Consider the following 12,500-nt stretch of genomic DNA (forward strand, 5'->3'; position numbering starts at 1 on the left):
TCCTGAGCCGAGAACCATCTCGGAGGAACGGAGTCAACATAAACCATAGCAGAAAGCTGAGTCCTAGCACCTCGTGCTAGCTTATCCGCCATCGTGTTTTGTGCCCTTGGAATATGCTGAATTGTGAAAGTAGAGAAGTATTCCTTACATCGTAGAAACTCTTCCATGTGAGTAGTGAACGCCGGCCATTCTGTTGGAGTAGACACTATCTTCACCAACTATGAGCCGGTCTGTTGCAAACACCACCTCTGAGATATGTAGGGTCTTCATGCACTCCATCGCCCATATCAAAGCTTCACCATTCTGCGTGTAAAGGTGATAGACTCCTGCGAATAGACATTGCACCCATCATAGTATCAGTGGATCTTTCGTCTCTGTAGAACCATCCTTGCCCTGTAAAAGGATCTTGTTCCTTCCATGCACCATCAACATAACATCGGTTTACCCTTGTAAATTAGGACTCCCACCAAAAGAAGACCCCCTGATTATACCCTTTTAATCTGTGCCTCAGCCCATAAAGTGCCTTTCATCTCCGTGATATCTTGCATATTTACATTGTTTTATCCATTTATTCATGTGCATTTTCATCATATAGTTAGGATTTAGCCATGTCTAGGTTGCATTTTGCATACATATGTCTCTATCAGGTAGTTGAGCACCACATGGAGTTTCTGGAGACATTTGGTGCATTTGGAGCTCAAAAGGAGGTGATTAGAGTGAGCTTTGGACGAGCACTGCTGGAGCGACCTCTCGGAGCGACGGCATGAGGTCGCTGTGCACCACATCCCGGAGCGACTCATCCAGAGCGACACAGCAAGGTCGCTCGCGTTTTCATCACTGGGAGACGCGAGAACAAGCTCGGAGCGACCTTCCAGAGCGACGTGCTGAAGTCGCTCCCGAAGCTTGGAGCGACGTCCCAGAGCGACAGGAAGAAGTCGCTCGCGAATTCACCACCCGGAGACGCGAGAACAAGCCCGGAGCGACCTCTCGCAGCGACACAGCGAGGTCGCTCCCGAAGCCTTGGAGCGACTTGTCGGAGCGACAGTCTGAGGTCGCTCCGTGTTTTGTTTCTGCTCGAACTTGTGTTTCTCAAGGGCATTTTGGTCATTTCATTATGCACGTTTTTATTTTCTAAACCTATGTTTTATTACTCTGTAAGCCACCAGGGGCAGGATCATCTTTGTTCTTAGAAAAACCACCAAAAACCTTTGGAAAGTGATCTCTTTGAATCAATTGATCAGTTTTATTATTGAAATTCTGTGTTCTTATTTATTTTGTGTTTCTCTACATGATTAATCTGAAATCCAACATGGGTTTAAGAGGAATCATGGAGATTAGTGAGTAATCACCTTTTGAATTCATGGGTTAGGGAGATTAAGGGTGATTAGGTTAGAACTAGGATGTTTTAGTGTAGATCATTCATATTTCCTTGCTAGTAGAGTGAACATAAAGCATCTTCTGAGTTGGCCACTCAGTTGTTGATCCTTAGGCATTTCTCACCCGAAAGGTGTTCGATGAAATGCCCGAGACAACTCTCCTAGGCTTTTAGCATACTCTGCCAAAGACATTTGTTGTTAAAGATGCTAAGATAGCTAATAGACTTGTTAGTAATGATTGCTTTCATATATTCAACCAAAGACATTTGATGTTTGAATTGTGTAAGTAAATGAACATTCATCTAGACATAGAGTTTGTTTAGGATTGTGTCTAAGCTTAAGGTTAATAGATTGATTGATCGTTTGCCATCTTTAGTTCGAAACTTGATCACCCGAGGTCTAATCCCTATATCCATGAGTTCTCTTTTCCAATAGTTAAGAAAGTATCATTTAGTTATTCCTTTAATTAGTCATAGTTTAAAACCCATCTAAATCATTGGTTGCACTTAGATTAAGTGATTACTTGCATTCTCGGTGCTTTGATATCTCTCAGAACTGGTTCGACAATCTTTTATACTACAACATTTGTCTTAGGAGCCTTGAAAACTCCTAACATCAAATTGGCGCCGTTGCCAAATTCTGAGTAGATTTGAACATTGAGATTTAGTCAATTGCTTGAGACTAAGTCATTTTTATTTTCTTTTGTTACTGACTCTTCTTCACCTCCCTTTAATCTACAGGTGTATGAACTTGAGGAGCAGGGTCCATCAAACCTAGTTCCAAGAGCAGCAGACATCAGAGCTTTAGAGAGAGAGTGTGCTAGAAAGAGAAGAGAAGAAGAACATCAGGCTCAATTGCAGAGACTGAACACTGACATGGGAGACGTTCATCAAGAAGATGCAGGCGTCAATGGCGCTAACAACAATGGTCCACCTAACCAACAGCGAGCAGCTCGCCCCATTGGCACTTACGACCGTCCCAACATTCATGGTCATAGATTGGGAATCCGAGCACCCGCCGTGGCAGCCAACAACTTTGAGATCAAGTCAGGACTCCTCAACGTGATCGAGAACAACAAGTATCATGGCTTGGCTCTAGAGGATCCATTTGATCACTTGGACAGGTTCGACAGCTACTGTGGGTTGTCAAAAACCAATGGTGTGTCCGAAGATGCCTTAAAGCTCAAGCTATTCCCTTTCTCTTTGGGGGATAAGGCACGTCAGTGGGAGAAGTCTCTACCCAGCGACTCCATTACCACTTGGGATGACTGCAAGAAAGCATTCTTGGAGAAGTTCTTCTCTACTTCAAGAACTGCTAAGCTGAGAAACGAGATCTCCAGCTTTCAACAGAAGGGCTTGGAAGGTTTCAGTGAAGCCTGGGAGAGATTCAAGGGCTATCAAGCTCAATGCCCACACCATGGTTTCTCTAAGGAGAGCTTGCTGAGCACATTCTACCGTGGTGCTCTCCCTAAGTACAGAGCCAGACTGGATACAGCTAGTAATGGGTTCTTCTTGGGGAGAACTGAGGAGGATGCAGAGGAGCTGGTTGACAACATGGTTAAGAGTGATGCAGTCTACAGTGGAGACCACGACAGAAGCAGTAGAACTGAGGATAAGCAAACGAGGAAGGAGTTGAAAGCTCTACAGGATAAGATAGACATCCTCCTTGCTGATAAAGCTACCCAAGAGCAGCTGCACTTTGTCGGCAACCCAAGCCAAGAGACACCAGCTGTTGTCCATGAAGTTGAGGGTTTGGAAGGTCAGGAAGAGCTGTGTTTCATCAACAACAATGGTAGCTGGTACAAGAAAGAACCCAACTTTCAGTACAACAACTACCAACAGAAGTCCTATTCCAACAACCAGCAGAGTGGTTATCAGCCTCGGAACAATCAGCAAGGCAGCTATCAACCTCAGCAGAACCCTCCTCCTGGTTTCAACAACAAGGGCAACCATTCTTCCCAACAACAATCTAATCCCTCTACCTCCACTCCTCAAGTCAGCAGCACTGATGCTCTACTGAAACAAATCCTGGAGTCTCAAACAAGAAGTGAGAAGCATGTTGGCTATGAGTTGAAGAATCTTCACTCAAAGATTGATGGGAGCTACAATGAGCTCAACAACAAGTTCAGAGCTTTGGAGAACCAGTTTGCTGCCATGAACACTCAACAAAATCGCCAACAAGGTTCTCTACCTGGTAAATCTGAGCAAAACCCCAAGGAAACCATGAAAGCTATCACTCTCAGGAGTGGTAAGGAGTTACCTCAGAGAACTCTCACCAAGGATGCTGAGAAACAAAGTGAGGGGGTTGCCATCACCATAGATGATGAAGTGGTGATTGTTGATGAGAAGATCAATGACGAGATCTTGGAAAAGATAGTGGAAGCAAAAGGAAAAGGAAAGGTTGGAGAAGAGAAGAAAACAGTTAAAGATGGTGAAGTCGTCACTCCTGCAAGTGAAAACTCTTTTGTTCCTCATGCCTATGAACCCAAGCTTCCATTCCCAGGTCGATTCAAGAGGCAGCTGCTAGAGAAGTACAAAGCTTTGTTTGATAAGCAAATGAGTGAAGTCCAAGTCACAATGCCCATTATAGATGCTTTCATGCTGATCCCTCAATACAGCAAGTTCCTCAAAGATGTTGTAGCTGCAAAGAAGAAAGAGATGGAGGGCATGGTGATTCTCACTCATGAGTGCAGTGCTATCATTCAGAGGCTGGTCATTCCAAAGAAGCTAGAAGATCCTGGATGCTTCACATTACCTTGCGCTCTTGGGCCTATGGTATTTGATAGATGTCTCTGCGATTTGGGAGCTAGTGTCAGCTTGATGCCCCTATCTGTTGCTAAGAAGCTGGGTTTCACTCAGTACAAGAAGTGTAGACTTTCTCTGGTATTGGCTGATCGTTCAGTGAAGTACCCTGTGGGTATCTTAGAGGACCTCCCAGTGATGGTTGGAAATTATGAGATCCCTACAGACTTTGTGGTGCTTGAAATGGGTGAAGAAGCTCAAGATCCTTTAATCCTTGGAAGACCTTTCTTAGCCACAGCAGGAGCTATTGTTAATGTGAAAGAAGGCAAGATTGATCTCCATCTGGGTAAAGGGCACGTTCTGCATTTCGACATCAAGGAAGTAATGAGGAGGCCAACAGTTCAGGGACAAGTGTTCTACATCGAAGAGATGGATGCCCTTGCTGATGAACTCCTTGAAGAGTTGTCACTAGAGGACCCTCTACAGCATGCTTTAACTGTAGAGAAGAGGCTGAGGTGATTGAGAACCTGGAGAGTACTGCCTATGGGATGATGCTGGATTCACACCAGGCGTTTTTCAGTAAGGACCAGTACGAGGAGCTTCCACAGATGGTTCACCAACAAGTCTCAGTCACTCAACGAGAGGACAACCAGCAGGATGACTGGAGTGAACTAAAGGCACCTAAAGTGGAGCTTAAACCTCTTCCCCATGGTGTAAGGTATGCATTCCTTGGTCCTAATGAAACTTACCCTGTCATTGTGAGTAGTGAACTTACTGAGAATGAGCTATCTGAACTTTTGAAAACACTTAAAAGATTTAGAAAGGCAATAGGTTACTCACTAGATGACATCAAGGGGATATCACCCTCTTTGTGCATGCATAGGATACATCTTGAGGATGAATCAATGACTTCTATCGAGCATCAAAGAAGGTTAAATCCTAACCTGAAGGATGTTGTAAAGAAAGAGATTCTTAAACTCCTAGATGCTGGTGTTATTTACCCTATCTCAGATTCTAAATGGGTATCACCTGTGCATGTTGTACCAAAGAAAGGTGGTATCACTGTGATCAAGAATGACAAGGATGAATTGATACCAACAAGAACCATCACAGGTCATAGAATGTGCATTGATTACCGAAAACTAAACTCTGCATCTAGAAAGGATCATTTTCCACTACCATTTATTGATCAGATGCTTGAGAGACTTGCGAATCACCCATTCTATTGTTTCCTTGATGGATACTCAGGATTTTTCCAAATCCCCATACATCCCAATGATCAAGAGAAAACGACATTCACATGTCCCTATGGCACCTTTGCATATCGAAGGATGCCATTTGGTCTATGTAATGCTCCAGCTACCTTTCAAAGGTGCATGATGTCAATTTTCTCTGATCTGATTGAGGATGTTGTGGAGGTATTCATGGATGATTTCTCTGTCTACGGATCTTCGTTTTCTGCTTGTTTGTCAAATTTGTGCAGGGTCCTACAGAGATGTGAAGACACCAACCTTGTGCTGAATTGGGAGAAGTGTCACTTCATGGTCAAAGAAGGGATTGTGCTAGGACACAAGATTTCAGAGAAGGGGATTGAGGTGGATAAAGCCAAGATCGATGTTATGGTTGGTCTGCCTCACCAAAGACAGTGAAAGACATCCGGAGTTTTCTTGGTCATGCTGGATTCTACAGGAGGTTCATCAAGGACTTCTCCATGATCACTAGACCTTTGACCAGGCTGCTGTGCAAGGAAGCTACCTTCAGTTTTGATGTGGAATGTCTACAAGCTTTCAAGAAGCTGAAAGGTGAACTCGTTAGTGCCCCAATTGTCCAGCCACCTGATTGGGATCTCCCTTTTGAGATCATGTGTGACGCCAGTGATTATGCTGTGGGAGCTGTTCTGGGGCAGAAGAAAAATGGCAAAACCCATGTGATCTACTATGCCAGCCAAATCCTCAATGATGCTCAAATGAGGTATGCCACAACAGAGAAGGAGATGCTGGCAATTGTTTTTGCCTTTGAGAAGTTCAGGAGCTACTTGGTTGGGTCTAAAGTCATTGTCTGCACAGACCATGCTGCCTTGAGACACCTTCTAGCCAAGAAAGATGCAAAACCCAGGCTTTTGAGGTGGATCCTTTTGCTCCAAGAGTTTGATATGGAGATCAAGGACAAACCTGGAGTGGAGAATGGAGTAGCTGATCATTTGTCCAGGTTGAGGATAGAGTCTGGTGTCCCTATTGACGAAGGACTTCCTGAAGAGCAGATCATGGCTATCGAAGGAGTGATAGCAGTTTGTGAGACAGGTAGGAAGCTGGAAGAAGTCAAAGCAACAGAGGAGAAAGAACCTTGGTATGCTGATCTGGTTAACTACCTAGCCACAGGAAGAGAACCTTTGAATCTTGTAGGCTATGCCAAGAAGAAGTTCTACAAGGATGTGAAAAGATATTACTGGGACGAGCCCTACCTCTACATTCTCTGCAAAGATCAGCTTTATAGGAGAGTGGTTGCAAATGAGGAGATTGATGGGATCCTTGCACAGTGTCATGGATCATCCTATGGAGGACACTTTGCTACCTTCAAGACAGTTGCAAAAGTATTACAAGCTGGATTCTGGTGGCCACACATGTTCAAGGATACACAAGCCTTTGTTTCGAAGTGTGATTCTTGCCAAAGAAGAGGAAACATCACCAAGAGGAATGAGATGCCTCAAAATCCAATCCTTGAAGTTGAAGTGTTTGATGTCTGGGGTATTGACTTCATGGGACCATTTCCATCATCTTTTGGCAACAAATATATCCTTGTGGCTGTTGATTATGTCTCCAAATGGGTGGAAGCCATTGCAAGCCCCACCAATGATGCTAGAGTTGTAATCAAGATGTTCAAGAGCATCATCTTCCCAAGGTTTGGAGTCCAAGAGTTGTAATCAGTGATGGAGGTTCCCACTTCATTAACAAACTGCTTGAGGGACTTCTCAAGAAGAACGGTGTGAAGCACAAGGTGGCAACTCCTTATCATCCCCAAACAAGTGGCCAAGTTGAGATTTCTAACAGGGAGATCAAATCTATTCTGGAGAAGATTGTGGGGATTACAAGGAAGGATTGGTCCAATAAGCTTGACGATGCACTTTGGGCTTATAGGACAGCGTACAAGACACCACTGGGCACCACACCTTTCAACCTAGTGTATGGGAAAGCTTGCCATTGCCAGTGGAGCTTGAGTACAAGGCACTATGGGCAATAAAGTTGCTGAACTTTGACATCAAGAGTGCCAAGGAGAAAAGGCTCTTTCAGCTACACGAGCTTGATGAGATAAGAATGGATGCTTTTGAGAACTCAAGAATCTACAAGGAGAAGACTAAGGCTTTCCATGACAAGAACATCCTGAAGAGAGAGTTTAAAGAAGGAGACCAAGTTCTTCTCTACAACTCTAGGCTGAAGTTGTTTCCAGGAAAGCTTAAGTCAAGGTGGTCCGGTCCTTTCAAGGTCAAGGAGGTTAGACCATATGGAGCAATAGTTTTGTGGAGCACTGATGGAAGAGACTTCACAGTCAATGGACAAAGGGTTAAGCTCTACATGGCTACTGCACCAGAGGAAGATGGGGTTTCAACTCCACTGTCTGATCCTACCCCGGCCTAATCTAAAAGGAGGCAAAGTCAAGCTCGGGACTTTAAACAAGCTCACTTGGGAGGAAGTCCCATGCGTATCCTTGTATATATTGCATTTATATTTTCATTTTTCATCTTTTTGCATAAAAAAAAAAAAAAAGAGGTAGAGAAGTTGTGTGCAGGTACTCATCGGTTCAGTTTTGAGCAGGAATAGCGCGTGGGAGCGAGTTCTCACAGCTTTCGAGAGCGACACCACAAGGTCGCTCGTGTTTTCGTCGTCGGATCGAGAAAAAAAAATCGCCTCAGAGCGAGGTCTCGGAGCGAGGTCGAAGGGTCGCTCCAGCTGGGAGCGACGTTATGGGAGCGACACCTCGGAGTCGCTCGTGTTTTCGTCGAAACGGACGCTCAAAAACTGACGCGGAGCGACATCCTAGAGCGACACCTTCAAGTCGCTCCAGCTCAGAGCGAGCTTTCCGGAGCGACACTCCAAGGTCGCTCGCGATTTCGTCGACTCGCGACGCGAGGAAACGACGCGGGAGCGACCTCTCCCAGCGACACCCTCACGTCCCTCCCGACCCGGTCCAGGTAAGTTTCCTAACTCTAAACCCCGGTTTGATTCAAGTAAACCGACCCTAGACCAGCCTAAACCGAACCGGACGACCCTAAACCTACCCCAACCCCGCGACTCCAACTCTATCCCCCTCCCCTCCTCTCACAAACTCACAAACTCTCTCAAACTCATCCACACCAAAATCCCCAAAACTTTCTCAATTCTCACCCAAATCAACTACTTTTTGTTTCTAAATCCAATCTTTCGCCCCTGTAGTCTATTCCTCACCACCCATTCACCATTTCCTTTCATCCAGAGCAAGGTATTGAGTTTTTAAATTCAAATTCGTAGGTCCATGAACCCTAGAATTTGAAAGTCGAAATTTGGTCCTTTCTTGCTAGATTGTGGTGAAATAGACTAGGGAAAGTTTATCTATCATGTTGGGTTGTTGAATTAACTGTGAAATTGAGTTTAATTTGCACTTTGGCAAAATTAGGGTTCATGGATTTGGGGGTTTTTCGAATTTGACCTTAATTGGGTGTGTTTGCGGGTGCACTAGATGCGTTAAGATGTTACATTGTTGCATTGTGTTGAACTTGAGTTTAAACTGAAAAATTCATTTGTTAAGTTCATTCTTGCAAAAATTTCGCTTGCAAAGTCTTCTTTTTCTTCACTTCCATCTACTTATCCCTTTCCAAGTTTGTAACTTTTCAGGTGAAAATGGTTAAGAAGACAAAGGGCAGGTTGGAAGCTGAGAGGCAAGAAGCCGAAAGTCAAGAGTTTGCACTAAGAGGAAAAGCGTTAACCAGCGAGCCAACTGGCTCAGGGACGCAGAGGACTGTGCGACAGCAGACGTTGGCTGCAAGGAAATCGAAAGAACAAGAGAAGAGGGCTGGGAAAAGTGTAGCAGTTCCCACCCATGAGGAAGGTGAAACTGAGAGTGATGACGAGCCAGCACCTACGAAGAAAGCCAAGATGTCAAAGGGCAAAGGGGTTGCTGTTGATCGAGACAGGGCAAAAACTCCATCTGTGGAGGAACTGTATGATCACTTGAAGAATGGGGTCACTTGGGCTCCAACCAGGTTCGCCGACCTCGATTTGCTGAAGGAGTTGGGCCTAGAATCTGATATTGAGGCGATGCTGGGACATTTGAAGATGCCAAAACTCCTCACCATGGCTCATCCTTTCTACAAGGATGTCACTTGTCAGTTCCTATCCTCTCTTGTGGTCACTTACCACGACACGGCGCATGTGAGGCAAGGATGGGGAAAAATCAGCTTCAAGGTCAATGGAAGAGAGTACAACATGAACTTCAAAGACATCGGGAGGGTCATGGGATTCCAAGACCTAGAAGACCACTCCCTTCCCAAGTGTGAGAACCTTCCCACAGAGCTTTGGAAGTTGATCACTGGAAACAGACACTCCACCGGGGCTGACAAGAACTCACACATCCGACACCCGTCTGTACGCTACCTCCACAGATTGCTAGTCCATGCTTTCTACCCACGGAAGCAAGCTGGTACTGTTACTGAGGAGAACATGCGACTGCTCTGCCGGCTATCCGTCCCTACACTCAACCTGGAGTGTTACCCCTTCCCAGCACTGATATCTATGCTACATTTGGGATGGTCAGTTTCTTCGTGGGCCGTCTCGAACACTACAGAGACTGGGCGTGGTACACCACTGATTCGCGCCCAAAGATGGGGATAGGCGGAATGATCACACCACTGCTCCAATTTCTGAATGTTCCCTTGGGAAAGGACGCAGCGGGGCCTAGGTTCATTGATGGCACCTACTTGAGGATTGCCACCTATTTCAGTGGGATGTATGGGAAGACTACGTCTACCACTACTACTTGCAGGGCAAGCCAGTCGAGGTGGTTCTTCCAAACCGGAACCTGACGAGTTTAGAGATACCTGGAGCTATCAGCTTCAACATTCCCCAGGAGTACTTTCTTGGAGAACACGGGCCTCTCGATCCAATTCAAGCAGCTCCATCAAGGAGAAGGAGTGTCCCTACGCAACCTGACCCGCCTGTTGCAGACACCTCTGAGCATATCTATGGACCTCCGCGCTACTACTTCAAGCCCCATGACGGAGTCCTTCCTCCTGGAGCTCTCCGTGATGCTCATGACCACATTGGTCGTCTCCAGAGGTGGAACAAAGCTCAGGACAGAACGATAGAAAAGCTCAAGGATAAGTGCAAGGCACTCAGCAAGACTGTGAAGAAGCAGGCAAAGACTTCAGCAAAGTTCATGAAGAAAGTAGCTGATGTTTTAACTAGGGGAGGAATAGCTGGATGTAGCTCAGCTGATTTCGCTTTCGCGAACACCTCAAACCCCCAGCCTCCACCCCCGCCTGATGCTCTTGGTTTCCCCCTCACTGCTGCGCAGCTTCAGCGTAAGTGGAGGAACCCACCCACTCAACCTTCCACTTCCGGCAACAAATCCCCATCCCTTGCTTCTTCAGATAGTGAGGACGAGATTGACGAGGTTGAGAGCCAGCCATGGTATGGAGGCTCCGGTACAGCATCCGGTGGTTACTACACCACCTTCCCTCCTGACGACGACGATGCTGGGGCATCTGCCCCTACCTACTATCCATAGGAGGTACTTCTCTCACTCCCTTGTATATACCATTTCATTTTTGCATATTAGTTTTCTTCTCGGTATCTCCTTCTTTCTTTGACAACACAGAGACTGTGTAACTCAAGTTTGGGGGAGGTACCAAGCATTTGATCATGTTTGCTTTGATTGTGTTTCATTTGAGTCATGCATTGCACGCCTATTTGCATAAAAAAAAAAAGATTTTTCATTTAGTTTGCATCATTTGCACCATTAGGAGAGTCTAGAGCATATAGGTTGCATTCACTTGCATTGGGAGCAATGATTTTAAATGCCTTGTAAAGAACACTACGTTGCACCATTGAGTAGCCATGCACCTCTCGAAAAGACTTGTATGTTTCGAGCCTTGAAAACTCTTCTTGAAACTTGTTGATTGCTGAAACTCAGTCTTTGAAGCCAACTACAACCTTATTTGCAATGAATGAACTTAATGCTTCTTGCTTAGGGTCCCTTGTGTACTGAGTCATGGCTATACACACTTGAGTTGCCACATCTTTTATGCCAATCTTTTTGACACACTCTAGTGGTAGACCACTCCCAAAACCTTTCCTTCCTTTTAAGCTTTCATTGTTTGATGAGTGAGGCCTTCTTCGGAAAGTCTTACATGCGCATAATGTTGAGAGTATCGGGAACGACAATGCTTGATCCTCATTTTTGCTAGATTGGACACTCTATTGTCTAGCTATAGGTGGGAGGGTGAGTGTTGTGATCATGATTTGGGAGAAATGAAAAATAAAAAGGATAGACTCTTTGTGCTTAAGTGAATTGATTTTCTGGGATAAGTAGAGAACCTCTAGCTCTAGTTTTGAAAAGTCTTGGCCCCCAACCTAAAAAAAAAAAAATATAAAAAAAAAAAGAAAAGAAATCGAAAAAAAAAGAGAAAAGAAAGAAAAGGGGGCTAGCAAAGTTGTTAGGAGCTAAGAAATGTTTTGAGGTTGTAGAAAAATCCCTTGTAGATTTCAAGAAGAAAGAGTTAAAGTTCTTAAATTCTTTTGGTGAGAGATGTGAGTTGGGTTTGACATTTGGGAATGATTGTGTAATTGTATGTTTGGGAAAAGGGTAGAACAATGGAGATTGAGCATTGTATGCATGAGTTGGTCCCTTTCTTAGATATATTATGTGCAATGTCAAGGCTACTTGTTTTGAGAGTAAGCCACCTTAAAGATCATATGTTTTGAACCTCTTGAATCACTTGAATAAAAGCCTTCCCTTACCCAACCAAATGACTTGGACCAACGGACCATTTGCAAGAATTCACCTGATGTTTTGTGCTTAATGAATGTGAGAGTTGGTTGATTTGAATGTGTGGATGCTTGATGATGAGTGTAGAGACAAAAGGATTTGAGATAGGCCTAGAGAAGCTAGAGTGTAATAAGAGAGTGTGCTAATTATATTTGCTAGTTGTGTTTCTTTTGGCTATGAGCTCCCACCTTCAAACCTCTCTCCTTGCAAGTTTTAGAAAGTTCACTTGAGGACAAGTAAAAGAACAAGTTTGGGGGAGTTGATATCTTGCATATTTACATTGTTTTATCCGTTTATTCATGTGCATTTTCATCATATAGATTAGGATTTAGCCATGTCTAGGTTGCATTTTGCATACATATGTCTC

At 44.6% G+C, this 12,500-nt stretch overlaps 1 protein-coding gene and 1 non-coding gene across 2 annotated transcripts; one reads left to right on the forward strand and one right to left on the reverse strand.

Annotated features, from left to right (window-relative positions):
• Positions 1 to 2,692: 2,692 nt before the first annotated feature.
• On the reverse strand, positions 2,693 to 2,799 carry LOC117130016. Its single transcript, XR_004453496.1, has one exon. It is a non-coding gene; the product is annotated as a small nucleolar RNA R71 (small nucleolar RNA).
• Positions 2,800 to 7,232: 4,433 nt separating this feature from the next.
• On the forward strand, positions 7,233 to 7,749 carry LOC117130012. Its single transcript, XM_033283183.1, has 2 exons — positions 7,233 to 7,257; positions 7,322 to 7,749. The coding sequence occupies exons 1-2, from the start codon at positions 7,233 to 7,235 to the stop codon at positions 7,747 to 7,749; spliced, it is 453 nt and encodes a 150-aa protein (XP_033139074.1).
• Positions 7,750 to 12,500: the final 4,751 nt, after the last annotated feature.

This window comes from Brassica rapa, unplaced genomic scaffold (assembly GCF_000309985.2).
Source record: "Brassica rapa cultivar Chiifu-401-42 unplaced genomic scaffold, CAAS_Brap_v3.01 Scaffold0302, whole genome shotgun sequence".
NCBI lineage: Eukaryota > Viridiplantae > Streptophyta > Magnoliopsida > Brassicales > Brassicaceae > Brassica > Brassica rapa.

Excerpts from the sequence above, each read along its gene's own strand:
- LOC117130012 (XM_033283183.1), top strand. The coding sequence starts at position 7,233 with ATGCACTTTGGGCTTATAGGACAGC. Across the intron at positions 7,258-7,321 it reads CTTTGGGCTTATAGGACAGC|TGGAGCTTGAGTACAAGGCA; the intron begins GTACAAGACACC and ends TGCCATTGCCAG.